The sequence below is a fragment of the Sphaerodactylus townsendi genome, linkage group LG04 (assembly GCF_021028975.2).
Source record: "Sphaerodactylus townsendi isolate TG3544 linkage group LG04, MPM_Stown_v2.3, whole genome shotgun sequence".
Classification (NCBI taxonomy): Eukaryota; Metazoa; Chordata; class Lepidosauria; order Squamata; family Sphaerodactylidae; genus Sphaerodactylus; species Sphaerodactylus townsendi.
This window is the reverse complement of record NC_059428.1, coordinates 74,800,598-74,823,898: the sequence shown is the minus strand read 5'-3', so window position 1 is coordinate 74,823,898 and position 23,301 is coordinate 74,800,598. Positions and strand designations below refer to the sequence as shown.

Sequence of the window (23,301 nt, the reverse complement as noted above, 5' to 3'; positions counted from 1 at the left end):
TGTGGTGGGGCTTGGCCGCGGACATGGCTGGAAGAGAGGCCAATGTTAGTCAACTTTCTCCTGGCCATTAGTCCCATTACACCTGCAGCCGGGGGTTTAAACCTGTGCCGCCCTAAAGTTGGTGTAAGTCTATTAAGCCCAATGGAGTCTACTCAACAGATTGTATGGGGCTGTCTGACTCCTGAGGGTGCCTCATGATTTTCAAACCTAACAGAAAAATCTGAGTACAGATTAGGAACCTTGAAACACCAAGAATTGCTTCACAACATCAGTTTTAAATCACTGTGAGGCGAGCATTTTCCAGCATGTGGTTACTTGCTTTTACATCACATAAGGTTGATTTCACAAATCTATTTTACAATGTGAAGGTGGCTTGTTCAAAAAATTGTTGGGAATTAAATCCAAATAAACAAATAAGGGCATTTTAAGTATACTATATTATTAGTTAACGCTTTATGTTTGGGTAGTGTATTAGATTTATTATTCAATTCTTATTCAGTAAAAAAAGGACAGTGACAGTTAAATTTTTCATGGAATACAAGATTAAATACAGGTCTGAGGCCTTTCCTTACTAAGCCATTTTATGTTGACCATAGACTAAATGCTGTTCTGCGAAGAAAAATATTGCAAATAGAGACGTACAACATAGGGAGGAAACGAAGCTGGAGATCTCTCCCTGATACATAGTTTTTTATATGTAGGGACTGTTTTGTATGTATATGCATTTGGCTTTTCAAGTCTCAACCTGTAGTCTGAAGTGGTACAGCCCAGTAAGGCTACCAACTACCAGTTGGACGCTGATGTTCTCCCAGAATTATAGCTGGCCTCCAGAGTACAGAAATCAGCACTCCTGCAGAAAATGGCAGTTTTGGAGGGCAGACTCGATGATATATCATATATTCTGGGTAAAATTGCTCCCCAAATTCCCTTCTTCCACAGACAGCACCCCCAAAGTTCCAGGAATACCCCCAGGCCATAGTTGGCCACTTCACATCTCAGATAGGTTTAATAGCTTGAACAGTGACACAGGAAATAGTAAATCAAGCTCTGTCTTTGGTTATGCTGTTTCTCCTTCATCTCCTTTTCAGTAACGGCATAAAAATAATACTTGACTTGTGTCATGCCCCCACAGAAGCCTTTATTATTGTCATGATTTTGTATCAGTTTCCCGTAAATAGCATGGATTTAGTCCTCTGTATAGTCTCCAAAGGGAGAGAATTTTAGTTAGCCCCTGTCCCTTTAAGAAATCTCCCAAGAGGCAGTCTTTCTGTTTTCTCCCAGCAATGCTCCTGTTCAGTTCAGTTAAGTACAGGTGCCCAAGGAGTTAGGAGTCAGAAGTATTTTGTCACGTCAAAGGTGTACAGAGAGCACAAAGTTGAGGTTTACAGAGACTAGTAGCCAGATAAAGACTCAAGGAACTTAAAGACGTGGACTTTCCTGAAAGCAGTCAAAGAAAGAACAAAAATCTACAGCTTCTACTGTCCAGTCAAGCAAGTACTTTATTTTACACAGACCCTGGGAGGAGTTAAGGTCTCCAGTCTTCTAAATATTAAACCTTTTATTTGAACTGTTAAACCTTGCTTGTGACTCTCCCACTCTGTGCTGGCCAGGCACAGGGCACCAGAAATAGTTTAGTTTGGGGAACAGAACAGCTTGTGTTAACAATTTACTATTCACTCTGCAGCTATGTCAAATCATACCTACTACCAGATAAATCTCGCCAAAGTAAACGGAAGACAAAAATCAAAAGCAACAGCATCAATCCAGAGTTCAATGAAACCCTGAAGGTGAGAACTGGAACAGATTCCTGTTTCACACAGAATTCCCCTTGTCATTTTGGTAGGCTAGATTAGATATCGTCACGATAGCTGAAAATTGTTTTTTAGAATGAGAAAGAGTTAAAGTCATTCTTGTTAACAGGAAGGATTGAAGACTGCTTGCTAATTTAATAATGGAATTTCTCTCCCTTATTCTCTATTTTGAACACCATTTATTTTTCCTTTTGTATATGATGATCTGTCAGGGCTGAGAATATTTTCGTGATTATTTTTTCAGAATTTCACAGTAAGTGTTCAGACTGATATCCGTTCTAAAGGATAGCTCATAAACAGTATATTATCTGAACAACAAAGGGTCAGTTTCTGAAAAATTCCAGATAGAACCAGTTATCTTCCCACTAATATGCTGTGATTAACAAGTCAAAATAAGAGAACCCTAACATCATTACAACCAAAGTTTCTCTGTGTCAAGGATTGTTGCAGTCTTTTCTCTTGGTTGTCATCTCCTTTAAAAGCATTTCCACAATCTTCAAAAATCAGTCAGTTTTAAGAAAGGTATCAGTAGGACGAAGAACTGCAATTGAGAGCTACTGTTTCAGTTTAAAATGTTTAGTTTTGTTTAGATTATGCCCATGCTTTCTAATTGGTAGATATTCTAGAATTTTCTGGCCCTTCTGAGTGTTCTCAGCTATTGCGCAAGCAAAATATAAACTTCTAGTCTTATGATGATAAAGAAAGTTTGAAAATATGAAGGTGCTGCATAGGTGAAGATAAAAAGATTTTAATTTATAGGACTGGATCCTTTTACTTTGTTTCTGCTTACATGACACTTTAGCTGGTTCCGCTTCCTGTTGTTCCTGATCTGACACACAGAAGCAGAATTTCAGAGAAGACAGCAGACTAGAGTAGAAAGGGGAGATGGGAAAGTTCCATTCAAAGAATACGATTGTGCATGCAGTGTATAGGATCGAATCCACGTTTGTTTTGTTTACAAAATTTTGTAACTGAACAGAATGCTGGAGATCCATGAATAGATCATCTGTCATCTTTGATTTTCACTAAAAGCAGCTCAGGTGGAGTAATTAGTACAGGAACCCTATAGCCCTTAGGTAGTTCCTCTTCCTGTGCTGGCTTTTGGATAGAAACCCCTTACTTTCATCCTGTGAGGATAATGAAGGATAATACTTCCTCCCCCACCCCCCACCCCCGGAACTGCTGGGACTAATAACTACTTGGCTGTGACCTAGATCCAACACCTTCCTGTAGCTACTGTTGCAGAAAACTAAAAGCATTAGTCAACTGCTGGCACCTTCCTGAAAATGAAGCTGTTAAATAAAGCTGTCGCCATTATGGTACTATAAAAATGATCTTACTAATATGTTGTATTGATCTTTTGTTACTCATTAGTATGTCATCAGCCATACACAGCTTGAAACTCGGACCCTACAGCTTTCTGTGTGGCATTATGACCGATTTGGCCATAACAGCTTTCTTGGAGAAGTGGAGATACCTTTGGATTCCTGGAACTTTGAGAACCAGGCAGATGAATGGTTTGTCCTTCAGCCCAAGGTGAAGATTTCCAGTTAGTTTAGAAAAGCAGCATATAAACCAAGTGAACCAAATGTTTATGTTTTGTGTAGAGGGTGTGTTAAACATAAGTGCTTTGTGGATCACAATTCGGGCTTATCTCTTCACTGAGAGGTTAGTTTTTGCAAACAGAGGATTTGAAAGTTCAGAAGTGAGCTAATGTCAGTGTGTTACTTTGTGTGGACCAAGCCAGTGAAATTGACAGCTTAAATAAAACCCTGGCTTTAACTCAGTAAGGTGGTTCTTCTGGATTCTCAAATATTGTATAAGCAATTATCCCTACCTGTCCTGCGCTAACCTGGCCCCAGTGATCCATGCAACTGTCACCTCTAGGCTGAACTCCCATAATTTGCTCTATTCAGGGTGACCCTTGAAGTTGGTTCAAAAATGGCAACTAGTTCAGAATCCAGCAATGTGCGTCCTTTTGGGGGGGGGCCATTGAGAATACACAAACTGTGCTCTGTTGGCTGCACTTGTTCCAGATTAAGTACTAGTTCAAGTTCAAGATTTTGGTACTTACCTTCAAAGCCCTAAACAGTCTGGGACCATTGTATCTAAGGAACAGTCTCTCCTGATAGAGCCCTCAGAGAATGCTACATTCAGCAGGAAACAACTTCTTAGTGATCCCTGGCCCCACAACTATCTGGCTGTCTTCAATCAGGTCCCAGGCCTTTTCCCCCTGGCATTAGCCTGGGGAAACTCTCTGTCTAGTTATACCCACTAGAGCCGTGGTGGCAAACCTTTGGCACTCCAGATGTTATGGACTATAATTCCCATCAGGCCAATTGGCCATGCTGGCAGGGGCTGATGGGAATTGTAGTCCATAACATCTGGAGTGCCAAAGGTTCGCCACCACTGCTCTAGAGTGTATATGGCTGAGAAAAGTGACAATCATATATATCATCTGGGCTCCCTTTTCCTGTTTTCCATTTTCCTTTCCTTTCCCTTCCTCCCTGTCCTTTCCCCTTTCTTTTCCTTTAGTTCCTTACTGTCCCTGATTTCCTTCCTTTCTATCCATGAACCTGCTACTGTTGACCTCCCTATTATCATCTTGGACCTACTTTACATATTAAGTTCAGTTCAACCTACAGAAAGCGATTACATGCCATCTAGAAATGATCAGAAATAAGACTAGGATTTTTAATTACCGGTATATGTTTTAGTATTTTAATGTTAATTAAAATAAATTAAAATTATAAGTTAAAATGATTTGAAATGTCAGAATTAATTCTATGATTTAGTGTAATAATCTTATTGATCATCTTAATCAAAACTTTAGTCCCTAGAGACTTGGATGATAATAATAATAATTATTATTATTATTATTTATTTGATTTAATATACCGCCCTATCCCCAAGGGGCTCAGGGCGGTGTACAGTATAAAACATCATATATGATTTGCCTGTATTGTTCTAGTCCAGGGGTCTGCAACCTGCAGCTCTCCAGATGTTCATGGACTACAATTCTCATCAGCCCCTGCCACCACGACCAATTTGCCATGGTGACAGGGGCTGATGGGAATTGTAGTCCAGGAACATCTGGAGAGCCACAGGTTGCAGACCCCTGTTCTAGTCTGTCTAACTCTTCCATGAAACTGTGTAACAATAACATTCACTGAATGGCTAGTATTCCCCAAATGAAGCCCTGCATTTATGAGAAGTGATTATGCTAGAGTTTGGGATTAGTGATAATTAGGAATCATATACAAAACCACAGAAGTGAAGGTAATGTGTTAACACAATACTAATAAACATACACTAACGCTGGCACTGCCATAACTTTAGAAGATGGTGTGCACTCTTTCTGAGGACATAGCATACAGTTGCAGCTTGAGCACTGCGGTCAGTTGCACAGGGCCAAGATGGTGTTTACTGTTTCATATGCCATTCTCTTTCTTGCCTTCAAGTTACAAAGTTGAGTTCTATTCTTTGGCTTTCTGCCACCTTGCTGAAGCAGCAGTAGGGAAAGCTACAAAAAAACTTGTATCTTGGCAGTCATCATATTGAATATGTACACATTACAAACCCTTGACAGAAAAAAACATGGTTGCTTGCCACAGTCTACATACTTTGGCTTTTATATGGGAAAGGGAAACCAGAGGAGAATATTTGCTTCAACAAAACTGTTGTGTTTTGTGTCATGCAGGTGGAAATTGCAGCTGATATTGGTCTTCACTATAAAGGAGAGTTAATAATTGCCTTACGGTACATTCCACCTGAGAGAAACCTAACACTTCCCCTAGGAGAGATTCAAGGTAAGTGGAGTGGTAACAGATTCCAGTGATATATGGTAGATGACTGAAATCCACTGCTGGGCACTAAGTCGTATAATCGCATGGTTGTAGATGACTAGAATTGCCTAGTATTCAATTAGCTCTCAATCACTAATAAATTTCACACTGCTGCCTGTAATGCACCTTTGGGAACAAGTAGAGTATACCAGTTTTTCTAAATTTGATTTATTAGCCACCAGTACCAAAAAATAATTTTTCCTGCTATCTGAGGAAAATTTACACCTTTACCTTCTTCAAAGGACTTCATGAACCAGCTTATATAAACTGCTAAAATTTATAGAGAAGAGACTTGAGCTATCACTTCTGTAACGTTTCTTTGTATAATCTGCTACTTATAATCATGCAGCGAAGGAGCAAATTTTTTTTTTCAAATTCTGTAATCATATAGTGCTATTGCTGAAGTTATACCACTAAAAGTCTTGTGGCTCCTTTAATTAAGGGTATAATGTTTGGTTGGCTTAGGTAGATTTTTTTTGGTCATTTCTTCATTATTAGATTGTTTTAGTTTGAGTATGTTTTAAATTGTGACTTTGAACATTGCACTTGTCATAAGAAAGACAAATGCATTTGTTCGGTGAACAATATCGTATTTATCAGGATGCATTTTTGTGCCAAGGTCTTTTCATAGAGATAGTCTAGCAAGTCTAGTTAATGAAATTGGTGAGGCATATAGGAATGGCAAAGATATCCTTTGGTGAGAGAGAGAAGTATATTGAGACATTGATTAATTGGGGTGAGGGAAGGCCTTTTGGTGATGGACAAAGGCTAGCTTGTTCCCTGGTTTAATGGATGTGTTGCCAGTTTGAGGGATGTGAATCCATCTGGGTGACAGGCATGTTTTTGTACCCCTGTTCTTCATTGTTTTCTTTGTCTACAATGTGGCTAAGTACTTTTGAAACTTTATTTTGTGCATCACTTTGAACTTTCCTGATGAACAAGATAAAAATTTCATGAATAAATGTAGGTTGGTGATAAACTACTTTGGCAGCCCTGATTCTGGACAAAAAAGAAATTCCATTTTGTTGAAGACTTAAATTTAGACATCATAACAAATTGAGGTTAGATCAAAAATGTTGTATGATCAAAGGTTTTGTATACAAAGAGAGGAAGGAGGGAGCATGTAAAGGAGAGAATAAACCAAGTTCATTCTTGTTTTTTGAAAGGCTGCAGTTTGTTTGGGTTGTTTGAATATAACCTAAAAGAATTAGCTTTGATCTAAGACATCTCTGGTTCAAATCTAATCTCTCATTCACTAGATGGCCTAAGGCAAGTCTCGGGCAACCCTATCCACAAGTCCAGGTGACTGGCTGCAGGGCCCCACTACTCCCAAAGGGACTTCCCAGTGGCGCAGAGAAATTGCACAAGTCTAAAAGGCTCCCCACTAGTAAGAAGCCCCCATTGGCCTTCAAAGACCTATGCTACCCAAAAGTCTCAATTCCGGCCCACTAGCATAGCACCCTGGACTACCCCCACTACACAGGGGTACTGGAACACATGCGCTGGATTCGGCACCAAATTCTAGTGCCTGGGGGAAGGCTGGCCGCAGTGGCTTCATGCCTGAATTCTCCCCTCCATTGGGGCAAGTGCCCCAGGGTGGGCAAACCTGCTGGCACAGCTAGCATGCCATTCCTATGAGTGGATTTGCCCCCTCCCTTTTCAATGGGACTGTTAGCCTCAGTCCTTCATCTGTAACATGGGGATAATTGTACTGGCCTATCTTTCAAGGGCATTTTAATGCTCTCTCTGTTCTGATATATGACGTGATTTTGCACAGTGAGAGTTCTATGTCAGTGGTGCTATATTGTGATAGGAATATGGGGCCTTTGTGAGCATAAGCATTTTAAATTCCTATTGGATTTTTAAATCTAGGATAACAGGATGCTACCGAAGAGCGTGAAGTCTTATAAAACATTCTTGAGATAAGTACAGACATTTTTCTTGTCTTGGTTTATTTTATTAAAGGAAAGAAGAGCTCTAAGAAAGGAAAGAAGGTTAACCCTCAAGTACCATTAGGAGGCATTTTAGAAGTTGTCATTAAGGAAGCCAAGAATTTAACAGCTGTGAAGTCAGGAGGCACTTCAGACACTTTTGTGAAAGGGTAATTTTTCTCCCTTTGTCTTTTGCTTCGTATAATTGGATTTCAGACTGTTTTATGTATAATTTATCTGACCATACTTTTATTCTATCAAGTACTTTTTTTGGTGAGGAAAACCTCTCTTCCTTCTTCTTTTAAATGTTCTGTAGGGAAAGTAGTATTTAATGGGGCTTGTTTGTATATTAGTAGCACATTGTTATCTTTCCTCCATGTGACCTAGGATGCAGTACATAGTTTTCCTGTCCAACATTTTATCCTCATGCCAGTCCTGAGTGGTACATTAGCCTAAGACAGGAGGACTATCCAAGACTGAGTTGCAGATTTGAACCCTGGATCATTCCAGTCCTAGTTCAGAGTTCTAACCACTACACTCCATTTGATTTGTCCACTGAAATCTAAAGAAAATTAATGTAATATTTGCATGATAGTAGTAACCATTGGGCATGATCTTTTCTTGCAAGCCTAGGAAAAACTGGGGAAAAAGATCAAGAATAGCATATCTGTCCAACATCCTCCACAGCAAAAGATTATTCAAAGATTTACTTAGCTTCTAGGTGATCCTGAGGTGAGTCATTCAGTCTTTAGTTCAGTCTCTGGAACCAGCAGAAAGGAGCAGCAGTGGACAAGGCAACTGGCCAGGAAGAGCAGAGTGACCTGCTGGTGTTCATTTTGGAGGGCTTTTCTCAAAGCCACATCTTTTAAAACAGTGTATTTTTAACAGGGGTTTGCAGGGGTTTTCTCTTTTTCTCCTTGTAAGGTTGCTAAGAGCTGAGACTGCTGGAGGTGGGGCTTAACAGGGGTTAACAGAGGTTACTCTTTGTCCTGGGCTGCTAAAGGTGGGGCTCCTGAGGTGAGTCATTCAGTCTTTAGTTCAGTCTCTGGAACCAGCAGAAAGGAGCAGCAGTGGACAAGGCAACTGGCCAGGAAGAGCAGAGTGACCTGCTGGTGTTCATTTTGGAGGGCTTTTCTCAAAGCCACATCTTTTAAAACAGTGTATTTTTTAACAGGGGTTTGCAGGGGTTTTCTCTTTTTCTCCTTGTAAGGTTGCTAAGAGCTGAGACTGCTGGAGGTGGGGCTTAACAGGGGTTAACAGAGGTTACTCTTTGTCCTGGGCTGCTAAAGGTGGGGCTCCTGAGGTGAGTCATTCAGTCTTTAGTTCAGTCTCTGGAACCAGCAGAAAGGAGCAGCAGTGGACAAGGCAACTGGCCAGGAAGAGCAGAGTGACCTGCTGGTGTTCATTTTCCGTGCCTTTTCTCTCAGCCACATCTTTTAAAAACAGTGTATTTTTTAACAGGGGTTTTGCAGGGGTTTTCTCTTTTTTCTCCTTGTAAGGTTGCTAAGAGCTGAGACTGCTGGAGGTGGGGCTTAACAGGGGTTAACAGAGGTTACTCTTTGTCCTGGGCTGCTAAAGGTGGGGCTCCTGAGGTGAGTCATTCAGTCTTTAGTTCAGTCTCTGGAACCAGCAGAAAGGAGCAGCAGTGGACAAGGCAACTGGCCAGGAAGAGCAGAGTGACCTGCTGGTGTTCATTTTGGAGGGCTTTTCTCAAAGCCACATCTTTTAAAACAGTGTATTTTAACAGGGGTTTGGAGGGCTTTTCTCTTTTCCTCCTTGTAAGGTTGCTAAGAGCTGAGACTGCTGGAGGTGGGGCTTAACAGGGGTTAACAGAGGGTACTCTTTGTCCTGGGCTGCTAAAGGTGGGGCTCCTGAGGTGAGTCATTCAGTCTTTAGTTCAGTCGCTGGAACCAGCAGAAAGGAGCAGGAGTGGACAAGGCAACTGGCCAGGAAGAGGAGAGTGCCTCTGGGGTTCATTTTGGAGGACTTTTCTCAAAGCAACATCTTTTAAAACAGTCTATTTTTAACAGGAGTTTGCAGGGGTTTTATCTCTTTCACCTTGTAAGGTTGCTAAGAGCTGAGACTGCTGGAGGTGGGGCTTAACAGGGGTTAACAGAGGTTACTCTTTGTCCTGGGCTGCTAAAGAGAAGGCTCCTGAGGTGAGTCATTCAGTCTTTAGTTCAGTCTCTGGAACCAGCTGGAGGCAGCCTAGCGTGGCATAATTTCTTCTTCTTTTAAAAATAAATAAATAGAATTAATTAATAAGGACATTTTTTGAGGGATAGTAGGTACAGATAGCTCAAAGGGGCACTGACTAAAAGTTTAATATCTAAATATATAAACAAAAGCAGATATGAAGGCAGGAAGCCAGCAGGGGGATGGGGGGCTTCCCAGTGTTTTGCACTGAGTGTCACATGTATGACTATCTGCCACTAGGCCAGAAGTCGTGGGTGTGCCCTCGCTGCAATGAGCTCCTGGCATACAAGGAACGTGTCCGTTCTCTTGAAGCCAAGGTGGCAGACCTGGAGAAGCTGAGAGAGGCAGAGAGGGCAACAAACAAGGCTTTCAGGGACCCAGCAGCCGGGTCCCACTCCCAAGGTGACATCTCTTCAGATGTCATGGAGAATGAGAGTCTGGGTGACAGAGGGTGCCAGTCTGCGGTGGGGGATGTTCGCTTAGATGGGGGCCCTTCCTTAGTTGAGTGGTGAGATATCCTTTCGCAGTGAGGATAGCGCTCGGGGAGGTGGGGGGCTCCTTGTAGTGGGTGATTCGATCATCAGGAATATAGAGAGTTGGGTTTGGTGACTTGCCTGCCTGGTGCGAAGGTTGCGGATGTCACGCTACGTCTAGATAGGCTGTTAGACAGTGCTGGGGTGGAGTCAGCAGTTGTAGTCCACATTGGTACCAATGACATTGGGAAATGTAGCCGGGAGGTTCTGGAAGCTAAATTTAGGCTGCTAGGAAAAAGGTTAAAATCCAGGACCCCCAAGGTGGCATTCTCTGAAATGCTACCTGTTCCACGCGCAGAGGCGAGCTAGGCAAGCGGAGATACAGGGTCTCAATGCGTGGATGAGAAGGTGGTGCAAGGCAGAGGGTTTCAGATTTGTCAGGGAACTGGGGAACCATTGGGGATAAGTCAGGCCTGAACAAAAGGGACGAGCCTCATCTTAACCAAAGAGGAACCAGGCTGCTGGCTCAACATTAAAAAAAAGGTGGCAGAACAGCTTTTAAAGCTGATCCCTGGGGGAAAGCCGACAGGAGCTGAGGTGACTTCGGTTCCGGGAATACAGAGTCCATGGGGATGCAGACAGAGAAGGAGGTTTTTTTAAATCAACCACATACAAGTGAGGAGCATAGCAATGTGATAAGTGATAGTGTCTACAAAAGGCTAGAGGGCAAAACACATAAATCCCAGGTTAGGGACAGAGACAGAGTATACAAGTGTCTCTATGCTAATAGTAGAAGCATTCGACCTAAAAAATGGGAGCTGGAGTACAGAGTTTTGAAGGAGGACATTGATATAGTGGGCATCACAGAGACATGGTGGAATGAGGAGAACCAGTGGGATGCTGTTATCCCAGGTTACAGGCTCTACAGGAAGGATAGGACAGGGCGTATTGGGGGTGGAGTGGCCCTCTACATCAAAGAGAGCATAGTGTCACATAAAATAGACAATGCAGGGGGGAGCTGATTCCCCTACAGAAGCACTGTGGATATCAATACCAGGGGTGAAGCATAGTTTAACATTAGGAATATATTATCGTCCCCCTGACCAAAGCGCACAAGAGGATTCTGAGATGGAAAAAGAAATTAGAGAGGCCAACAAAAGCAAAAATGTAGTAGTAATGGGCGATTTTAACTATCCTCATATAAACTGGAAAAATGCATGTTCAGGTCATAGTAAGGAGAGAACATTCCTGGATATGCTAAATGACTAAATGACTGTGGCTTAGAGCAGATGGTTGTAGAACTAACCAGGGGAGATGTGATCCTAGATCTAATTCTATGTGGGACCCAGGACCTGGTGCGGGAAGTCAGTGTTGTTGAGCCGATAGGGAACAGCGACCACAATGCTGTCAGATTCAGTATCTCTGCATGCGAACAAGTGACAACTACTAATGTAGTTACATTTGCCTTCAGAAAGGGAAATTTCTCAAAGATGAGGGGGGGATAGTGTGCTTGAGGAAGCTGAAAGGGAAAATCAAGAGAGAGTCAAAATGTCCAAGATGCTTGGAGGTTATTTAGAACACACAGTCTTAAAAGCTCAGCTGGAATGTGTTCCACAGGTTAGGAAAGGCAGCGCCCAGTCCAAAAGAAAGCCACCATGGTTAACAAGGGACGTTGAGGAAATTATTAGGAAAAAAAAGATGTCTTTAAGAAAATGGAAGTCCAACACAACTGATAAAGAATACCAGAGAGAACACAAATGGTGGCAAAAGAGAAGCAAGTTAGCTGTAAGGGAGGCAAAAAAGGATTATGAGGAACGCATGGCTGTGAACATCAAAACCAGCAACAAACAGTTCTTCAAGTACATCAAAAGCAGGAAGCCAGCAAGGGAAGCGGTAGGCCCGTTAGATGACAAAGGAACAAAGGGTGTGCTAAAAGATGGCAGGGAGATTGCAGAGAAGCTGAATGAATTCTTTGCATCTGTCTTCACCCAAGAGGAGGTGAGGAAAATTCCTGCACCTGAACCAAGCTTCTTAGGAGGCGAATCCGAGGAACTAACAAAGATAGTGGTAGACAAGGAAGAAGTTCTGGCAGCCATTGATAAACTAAATGTTACCAAATCCCCTGGCCCAGATTGCATTCACCCAAGAGTTCTTAAAGAGCTCAAGCATGAAATTGCTGATCTTCTCACTTTAATATGAAACTTATCCTTGAAATCCGGCTCCATCCCTGAAGACTGGAAGATGGCCAATGTCACACCAATCTTTAAGAAAGGATCTAGGGGGGACCCGGGAATTACAGGCCAGTCATTGACATCTGTTCCTGGTAATTAGTAGAATCTATCATTAAAGATAAAATTATTAAACATGTAGAAAAGCAAGACCTGCTGAGGAAGAGTCAGCATGGCTTTTGCAGAGGCAAGTCCTGCCTTACAAACTTACTAGAGGGTGTAAACAGGCATGTGGATAAGGGGGAACCAGTGGATATTGTCTCCTTTGATTTCCAAAAGGCTTTTACAAAGTTCCTCACCAGAGACTATTGAGAAACTCAGCAATGAAAGAATAAGAGGGGAAGTCCTCCTATGGATTCAAAACTGGTTGAGAAACAGGAAGCAAAGAGTGGGTGTAAGTGGGAAGTTCTCACAATGGAGAGATGTAGGGAGTGGTATACAGGATCCGTCAGTGGGACCAGTGCTCTTTAACCTATTCATAAATGACCTGGAAGTAGGGGGGTGGAGTAAGCGTGGTGGCCCAAGTTTGCAGATGATACCAAATTATGTAGGGTGGTGAGAACCACAAAGGGATTCTGAGGAGCTCCAAAGCGGACCTTGATAAATTAGGTGAGTGGGCTAAGAAATGGCAAATGCAGTTCAATGTAGCAAAATGCAAAGTGATGCACATAGGGGCAAAAAATCCAAACTTCACATTACATGCTACAGGGGTCAGTGCTATCAGTCTGGGCCAGGAAAGGGATTTAGGCGTCTTAGTTGATAGTTCCATGGGAATGTCAACTCAATGTATGGCAGCTGTGAAAAAGGCAAACTCTATGCTGGGGATAATTAGGAAAGGAATTGAGAATAAAACTGCACCAAGATTGTCATGCCCTTATATAAAAGCTGTGGGGTGCGACCGCACTTAGTACTGTGTTCAGTTCTGGTCAGCCACATCTCAAAAAAGGATATTGAGAAGAGATAGAAAAAGTGCAGAGAAGGCGGCCGAGGATGATTGAGGGGACTGCAGCACCTTCCTTATGAGGAAAGGCTGCAGCGTTTAGAGACTCTTTAGTTTGGAGAGGAGAGGCGTCTGAGGGGATATGATTGAAGTCTATAAAATTATGCATGGGGTAGAAAATGTTGACAGAGAAATTTTTTCTCTCTTTCTCCTGGCACTAGAACCAGGGGGCATTCATTGAAAATGCTGGGGGGAAGAATTAGAACTAATAAAAGGAAACACTTCTTCACGCAACGTGTGATTGGTGTTTGGAATATGCTGCCACAGGAGGTGGTGATGGCCACTAACCTGGATAGCTTTAAAAGGGGCTTGGACAGATTTATGGAGGAGAAGTCGATTTATGGCTACCAATCTTGATCCTCTTTGATCTGAGATTGCAAATGCCTTAACAGTCCAGGTGCTCGGGAGCAACAGCCACAGAAGGCCATTGCTTTCACATCCTACATGTGAACTCCCAAAGGCACCTGGTGGGCCACTGCAAGTAGCAGAGAGCTGGACTAGATGGACTCTGGTCTGATCCAGCTGGCTTGTTCTTATGTTCTTATGTGATCTCTTTATCTTCAGTAATCTTGTGCTCAGTAATCTGTCAATCTTACAGCCTGCCCCCCCCCCCCGCCTTTCTAGTTTTCTCCTTTTGATGTATTTAGAAAAATAGTTCTTGTTTGTCTAAATGGTTTATAGGAATATGCTTGGCATTCTTTTTTTTTTACAGGCCTTGCTCTCCATTTTTTTTTCTAGAGTTCAGTAGTCTTTTTACTCTCTTGTTTGGGCATGACTGTCAGTTTTAAACTATTTTCTATTATGGTCTCCCTTCTGTTACAGAACACTGAGCATAATCATAAGAACATAAGAACTAGTCTGCTGGATCAGACCAGAGTCCATCTAGTCCAGCACTCTGCTACTTGCAGTGGCCCACCAGGTGCCTTTGGGAGCTCACATGCAGGATGTGAAAGCAATGGCCTGCTGCTGCTGCTGCTCCTGAGCACCTGGTCTGCTAAGGCATTTGCAATCTGAGATCAAAGAGGATCAAGATTGGTAGCCAAAGATCGACTTCTCCTCCATAAATCTGTCCAAGCCCCTTTTAAAGCTATCCAGGTTAGCGGCCATCATCACCTCCTATGGCAACATATTTCAAACACCAATCATGCATTGCGTGAAGAAATGTTTCCTTTGATTAGTCCTTATTCTTCCCCCCAGCATTTTCAATGTATGACCCCTGGTTCTAGTATTGTGAGAAAGAGAGAAAAATTTCTCTCTGTTGACATTTTCTATCCCATGCATAATTTTATAGACTTCAATCATATCCCCCCTCAGATGTCTCCTCTCCAAACTAAAAAGTCCTAAATGCTGCGGCCTCTCTTCATAAGGAAGGTGCTCCAATCCTTCAATCATCCTCGTTGCCCTTCTCTGCACTTTTTCTATCTCTTCAATATCCTTTTTGAGATGCGGCGACCAGAACTGGACACAGTACTCCAAGTGCGGTCGCACCACTGCTTTATATAAGGGCATGACAATCTTTACAGTTTTATTATCAATTCCTTTCCTAATGATCCCCAGCATAGAGTTTGCCTTTTTCACAGCTGCCATGCATTGAGTTGACATTCCCATGGAACTATCAACTAAGACACTCAAATCTCTTTCCTGGTGTGTGACTGATAGCACTGACCCCTGTAGCGTGTACGTGAAGTTTATATTTTTTGCCCCTATGTGCATCATTTTACATTTTGCTACCTTGAACTGCATTTGCCATTTCTTAGCCCACTCACCTAATTTATAAAGGTCTGCTTGGAGCTCTTCGCAATCCTTTGCGAGTCTCACCACCCTACATAATTTGTTAAACTTTTGCAAACTTGGCCACCATGCTACCCACCCCTACTTCCAGGTCATTTATGAATAGGTTAAAGAGCACTGGTCCCAAAATGGATCATTAGGGGACACCACTCCCTACATCTTTCCATTATGAAAACTTCCCATTTACAGCCACCCTTTGCTTCCTGTTTCTCAACCAGTTTTTAATCCATAGGAGGGCTTCCCCTCTTATTCCTTGATTGCTGAGTTTTCTCAGTAGTCTCTGGTGAGGAACTTGGTCAAAAGCCTTTTGGAAATCCAAGTAGACAATGTCCTTATCCACATGCCTGTTTACACCCTCAAAGAACTCTAGTAAGTTTGTAAGACAGGACTTGCCTCTGCAAAAGCCATGCTGACTCTTCCTCAGCAGGTCTTGCTTTTCTACGTGTTTTATAATTTTATCTTTAACGATAGATTCTACTAATTTACCAGAAACAGATGTCAAACTGGCTGGCCTGCAATCAGCAATTTCATGCTTGAGCTCCTTAAAAACTCTTGGGTGAATGCAATCTGGGCCAGGGGATTTGATAGCATTTAGTTTATCAATGGCTGCCAGAACTTCTTTCTTGTCTACCACTATCTTCGCTAGTTCCTTGGATTCGCCTCCTAAGAAGCTTGGTTCAGGTGCAGGAATTTTCCTCACCTACTCTTGGGTGAAGACAGATGTAAAGAATTCATTTAGCTTCTCTTCAAACTCCCTGTCATCCTTTAGCAGACCTTTTGTTCCTTTGTCATCTAACGGGCCTACCGCTCCTCTAGCTGGTTTCCTACTTTTGATGTACTTGAAGAACTGTTTGTTTTTGTTCTTGATGTTCGCAGCCATGTGTTCCTCATCATCCTTTTTTTGCCTCCCTTATAGCTACCTTGCTTCTCTTTTGCCACCATTTGTGTTCCTTCTCGTATTCTTCATCAGTCAAATAATGGTGGCAAAAGAAATACAAGTTAGCTGTGAGGCAAAAAAGGATTATGAGGAACGCATGGCTGCGAACATCAAGACCGTCAAATTGTAAGTATTGCTAATATTAAGATCTATAATATTGAGACTTTCCTTCTTGGTGCCCGTATAGAGAAAACATTTATTGTGTACAGCAGAGGCTCTCAAGGCTGAATTATTAGTATGCATCTCCTACTGTTCACATTTTGCAAAAGAAATTGAATATGTACAGAATGGTCATGCTGTTAATGTTTTTATGGGCATGAGGAGTATAATTCCACATTTGTGTATTTGTGTATTACTAGTGACTTCTCATGGGAAATTTTATACTTATATAATTTAAAAAGATAGCCCAGAATACATACTTACCACATCAGGTGTGGAAGGGTATATCTACATTAGTAGAATGTGGAGCACCCATTCAGTGAAAAAGTGTAACAGTGATACACTGAAATCAAGGGACCTTGATTCTAAGCCTTGTTTTATTTTGGATCACTTCCTAACTGCAATTTCTTGGGTAATATTAATACTTTCATCCTAGCTTTATCTGCTGGGCAAAAGACTTTGTGATTAGCTTGCTTTTTAAAAAGGCTTTGCTTTCATTGCCAGTAAGATGTGTAATATTTTCTTTCGTTAATATTCTTAGATGTACCTCATGATACTGCGCAGTGGTTGTATTCTTAGCTGGGCCTTTCTGCATTTGCAAGATGCAGAACTAACCCTTCACGGCAACTTTTCTTTATTTACTCTGTTTCAGGTACCTGCTACCAGACAACAATAAAGTATCAAAACATAAAACTCCTGTGATTAAAAAAAGTGTGAATCCCCACTGGAACCACACCTTTACTTTCAGTGGTTTGAATCCCAGAGATATACACAATGTCTGTGTAGAACTGACAGTCTGGGACAAAGAATCCCTTGCCAGCAATATCTTCTTGGGAGGCATTCGTCTGAGCACTGGAAGTGGTAAGCGGGGGTAATTTTAATATCTGTGAACTATGTAGGTCTGCACTATTCTAGATAGGTAACTGTTAGTCTGTTAAGAGGAGACAGATGACACCTTTGATAGTAACAAAAATGTGTTTCAGTAGCATGTGCTTTTGTGAGACGTAGCTAGCTCCCTTCAACAGACCTATGAAATTTTACATCCTTTAAGCTGGTGTTTTTACATTAATAGAAAGGTGGGGTGAGGATGGGGAAGATACTAGAGAAAAGCTGATTTCAAACATGATGCAATCAGAGAGTAATTAGTTGACTCACAATGAGTAAGGACCATTCCCAACTACTGTGAGTCAAGCAAAGTAGGATTAACATACACTCTAGTCTAAGAAAATCTTTCACCTGAGAATATGAGGATGAAACATGATAAAGAAGAGTTTGGATTTATATCCCCCTTTCCTGTAGGAGACTCAAAGGGGTTTACAATTTCCTTGCCCTTCCCCTCTCACAACAAACTCCCTGTGAGGTAGGTGGGGCTGAGAGAGCTCCGAAAAGCTGTTGACTAGTCCAAGGTCACCCAGTTAGTGTGTGTGGGCTAATCTGAATTCCCCAGATAAGCCTCCATCTTAAGTGGCAAAGCGGGGAATCAAACCCGGTTCCTCTAGATTAGAATGCACCTGCTCTTAATCATTACGCCACTGCTAAACAAATACTATAGGAAGTTACAAAGTACACTTGGAACATCTGTAAAGGTGTGGGTACAGAAGATATTAACAACTATAGTGAAAGAAATATGAAATACTTGTTGAGGTCTGGAGGGCTGGGTTTGATAGTCTTGAATTTACTAATGAATTCTAGTTCAGCTGTTTCATGACGTTCTTTTGTAGGAGAACAGTGACAAGTAATAGAATCTCTGACCTTCCCTTGTAGGGTGGGGGGGAGGGGCTATTAAAACTAGAGATGTAATTGACTGTATTGTAGCCTTTCGTCTCAGAGTACTTCAACAGTTCATAATGCCTGATTTCATAGTAAGGCAAACATCATAGCTGTTGAATTCCTCTCTGGCTTGGACCCAGTATGCCTTGTCTTAAATGCAGAATCAAAAGCTTTCCCCAGACAAAGAGCAGGTAGGCACAATTCCAGACAATTGATCATTCACACAAATAAGATCCATATATATTAAGTCGGAACAGCTTCCTAACATCTATGATGGCAATGAGTGCCAGACGGTGAAAATGCTGTGTACAGAAATGACAACTGGAACGATGCTGTTCTAGTTGGACATGACCATTGATAAATCTGCAATGTGTTACAGTGTTAACCCAACATTTCTGTCATTGATTGTTCAAAGCTCATTTATTATTTTTTCATTAATTGAAAAGTGGGATCACTCGGAGCATCCTTCATTGGTCATAGGCATACAGTATTTTCATAAATTTCGATGTATTTTTAAAATAATTATTTTTGATTTTTGTCTTAATTTAAAGACAATTTAAAAATGACAATTTAAACGACAGTTTTTTTTCACTAGGTGTATTTTTTCCCCCTGCATTAAAAAACCTGCTGTTTCTACGGGATATAAAACAATATACTTGCTAGATTTTTTTTAGGTTTCTGAGTGCAATGAATAATATATATATATATATATATATATTGAATTTTCCAGGTTTAAGCAATGGCAAGGAAGTTGACTGGATGGATTCTCATGGGGAAGAGCAGCTTCTTTGGCAAAAGATGATTGACAGCTCTGGAGATTTTGTGGAAGGCACACTGATGCTGAGATCCAGCATGGGAAAACGTAGGCTCTAGGAGTACTGTTTGTACAAGAATGACTTCAAATGCATTACTGGTATGATTAAAGTATAATAGGGAGGTGTCTATCCTGCTCTGGAGCTACTTCTGTTATAGTTTGCACATGTGACAATGGAGAAGACAGTCTGCTCCAGTTTAGACTTTACATTTCCTGGAATGGATTATAAATTCATTCTGCACTTTCCTACATCTGCATTCTTACCACTCCTGAAACGCCAATGTAGTTAGTGAATATTAACTTTAAACTTATCTCCACTGGATGCAATTAAAGCACAACGTTTGCTAACCTTTTTTTTAAAAAAAGTATTGTCATAGAAAAGCAGTGATAAACAAGCCCAAACATCTGAGTGGTAACTGTACAGGCTCAATTCAATTCAAGCACTTTTTGAAGAAACTGAATAATTGGAATGAGGAACGGAAGACTCAGGTTATAAGCAAACTGCAAAAAATAATTACTTTCGTCTACTTCCCGCTATCAACTCAGATGCTTATTTCCATGAATGGTTCCCTATAGTAGGTTTGGTAATAAAGCATGTCAAGGATCTCTACTTCCCAATCGGAAAAATAAACAGCTGTGTGGGAGCTTTAGACCATCAAATATTAATGCCATGTAAGGGACAAGAGTCTCATAAATCTCAAGTGCACCCTTTTGTTATTTCAGCACTTCATGTAAAAGTCAAGGTTTGAAGTTCCAAGCAATGAGGGCATCTAGTTGGGAAAAAACTTCAGGATATAGTAGTCATTATGTTATAGAGCTTTCTTAAGGTAGTTCATTCCACTACTTGAAGATACCATCTGAGCAAGACAATCAATTTTCTTCACATGTGGTGGAACTGGAAGCAGATCATCTTCTCTAAATTAGACTAACTGGTGCTGAGGATGAAGATTCTACGACGACATGAAAGTGCTAAACTGTAGTAATAGTTTGGATTTCTCCTAATATTTAATCTAAATCTATTTCCCTGCAGTGGATGTAAGAATTTGTGGGATTGAAGAGTTGTCCCCACACGCATAAACAGAAGCCTCCAGCTCTTCTTTTAAATTGTTGAAAACTAATGATACATGGAGAGGATATGGAATGGTATAATACAGCCTGATCTTCTAAGCTGGGTCAGTACTTGGAAAGGAGACTTCCAAGGACTACTCTGCAGAGGAAGGCAAGGACAAACCACCTGTGCTTAATCACTTGCCTTGAAGGCCCCACAAGGGTTAATATAAGTTTCCTGCGACTTGACAGCACTTTACATACTCCCAAGTAATTTCAGCATTTGTTACCACTCTCATCCCTTTTCTTAGTCATTCTTTTCAATAAAGAGAAGCACATTTCTGCACTTGAAGCTGAGAGTTGAGACATGAAAATCTGAAATACAGCCTTGTTGAACCTGGCATCGTTTTCATGTAAACCTGAGGTTCAGTCAAGAAGGAGCAGGTTTAATGGATTTATCCTGTTTGTCATGCTGCTGCTACTTGGCTTTAGGTTTCAAAAGATACACTTGCACTGAAAACTTGCCCAATGATACAAAATACATTTGAAGCACAAGACATGAGTGGGTTTTTTTGTCACTACATAATGATAAAATCAACACTTTTAGCTAGTCTTGGAATCTTTGGCCCCTTCCGCACAGGCAGAATAATGCATTTTCACACCACTTTCACAACTGTTTGCAAGTGGATTTTGCTATTCAAAGAGCACTGAAAGCAGTTTGAAAGTGCATTATTCTGCATGTGCGGAAGGAGCCCCAGAGACAACTGTGTGTGAGTCTGCTCTAGATATTTATTAACAGCAGCAGGTACCTGAATGCAATCCTAAAATATGAACCAGGTGCATTTTTTCAACTGTAGCATGCCTTGAATAGTCCATTTTCAGAGCTCTATCAAACTATTTTTAAAATATATCTGAAAATAATTTAAAATATTATGAAGCGATAAAATCATTGCCAAAATATTAAGAATTAAAAACTAGATATAAATGCAGATATTCATGATGAAACAATTGTTATAGAAAATCAGGTTGAATGAAACCATATAAGTGGGCATGATTATTATTCAGTATTCTGTAGAATTTACTCAGTTGTAAATATATATATATTGTTGTTTTATGTGTACGTATTGGATTATCTGCAACCATAAATTAAGCAGTAACTCAGCTAAAAATATAGATTTTCAATTGCTGTATTTGACTAAATGAAGGTTTATATTTTAGTAACTAAAACGGCAAAAGCCTTTGGCTTTATTGGACTGAATGTACACAAGAATGATCTGTTTGATAGATAACAAGGCTGAAATGCAGCATATGAATCAGATCTCATTTAAGATGTAATTGCTTTGTGGGAAATTGATGGATGGAATAAACAAGAGCAGTGATTCAGAAACAGAATTTTGATGGTAGCTTGGGTCCATTTCACTGTACAAAATTTCATTTTCTTTATTACATTAGTGCCCTGCATTTCTTGTCATAAAATGGCCTTGACACTTAATGGAAAGCTACCCAAAAGGCTAGTTATTATGGATACTGTGTGGATGTATGTTTGCAGTAACAATATATGTGGAAATTTGTTTGCTTTATCCTGCGTGAAATATATGTGAGGTAGATGACGCTTTAAAGCAGTTGTATCCCCCACCCACCCCGAAAAATTATTCCAACTGGTTTGTTTGGGATTGTGAATCATGATCTACTGCATACTCATTTGACTAAATAGGATAAGGTCAGGTCCAAAAAACCTTCATGTTTCTTATTCAAGACTGAAATGTACTCAAAGATGAGTTAACTGGCTAAACTGTAATTCATACAGACAGGAGCAAAGTAGAACCAAACGATGGAAATATCTGAAACATTCATATACCTACTTATTGCTACGTAACCAGATTACAGCATATTTAAATAATGATCTAAGCACCAGATGCTAAACCAAAATACCAACTGGCATTTAACCACAAAGGTTTAATTTTACCTGTTTATAGATTTATCATCTATAAGTTATAAAATATGTTATATTTTAAGTTATAAGACACCAATCTACTAACACATTTTAAAATTTGGGAGCATTGTAACGTGATCTGAAAATTGACCGACACTCAAACAGCCCCTTGGAACAAATCTGGTGAACAGAAAAATTATATCTTGTCTCCTTTTCTACTTATTTCTGTTGCAATGCTGTAGATACTTGATATACAAAAGGGGAGATCCTATTAATTCCAACAGTTAAGCTCTAAGTGACAGTGACTTCTACAACACTTGGCCCAACTGTTGAGTCATATTCAGTTGCCTTGGGGATGCTGTTTTGTGACTGTCAAGTGTAATGGGCTTTTCACCTGTTACAAAAATGGATTTGTTTTCTTCCTTCACTTAATTTTTCATTTTAGAGGTTGACTAGCACAGTTCATTAGTGGCAATAAAATTACATGAACTGCATGCTTTAATAACTGTTCTAGGAAATTTAACTGGTTTGTCTTCAGATGACTGGAGCAGCAGATTAAAATACTTGTGTAATTGACTGATATTTTTATCAGCAAATATGCTTTGCTGCATTTGTTAACAATAATTAGATGTCCTATTATATTTATTCCAGTTCGAAGTTATTTGTTATGACCGTCTCATTTGGAACATGTATGCTGGGCATGAACACTATCAAATGATAGGTCTATGTTATCCTCTGTCAAAAAAATCACCTTTTCCTACTCAAGATTGTTACAGTGGGGTTTTTTTCTTCTGTATTGGTATTTGTGGATTGTGGGAGAAGGCTATTTGTAATTATTGTACAGTTAAGTCTTATATTTTGTGTACAATTAAAATATTTAGCCATGTTACAAGTTTAAATTCTTTTGCTATCAGTGTTTTTTAAAGCAAAACCTCTTAAATTATTATTTTCCAGACTTCTCGCAGCTGAGACATACTGTGTTTCCAGTATTAAAAATTGAACGATCACACTTCATTCTTGCATGCAAAAATGTTTACTTGTAGAGTGTCTTAAGGATAGGAGCTCCCCCCCCCCCCGCATCCTTCTGCATAAGACTATCCTGCCTTCTTAGAGGCATAAGTTATACTGAATCTCTGCAGAGAAAGTTATTGAATTGTCAAATCATACCCCATGCAAAGACATGGTAGAATTAGTTGCCAGACGCTGACTGGAAGGAGCTGTGATTCATAGGGTAAAGCATTCCTTATGTAGGTGTACATTTAGTGATCACAGCTGACTTATTTTATTGTCTTAAGGTATAGCATTGGAACACTGGCTTCACTCCTCAGAATGCAACATAGACATGTTTTAATAAGAATAGGTGCCA

General features: G+C 40.5%; 1 protein-coding gene across 1 annotated transcript in view; it reads left to right on the top strand.

Moving 5' to 3' along the window:
- The window catches only part of SYTL5 (synaptotagmin like 5), a 99,093-nt gene extending 76,259 nt beyond the window's left edge, over nt 1-22,834 (top strand). The window contains 6 exon segments of the mRNA XM_048494773.1: nt 1,685-1,787; nt 3,186-3,347; nt 5,512-5,620; nt 7,622-7,757; nt 17,024-17,232; nt 18,872-22,834. Coding sequence (XP_048350730.1) covers nt 1,685-1,787; nt 3,186-3,347; nt 5,512-5,620; nt 7,622-7,757; nt 17,024-17,232; nt 18,872-19,014 — 862 coding nt within the window. The 3' untranslated portion in view covers nt 19,015-22,834.
- Nucleotides 22,835-23,301: the final 467 nt, after the last annotated feature.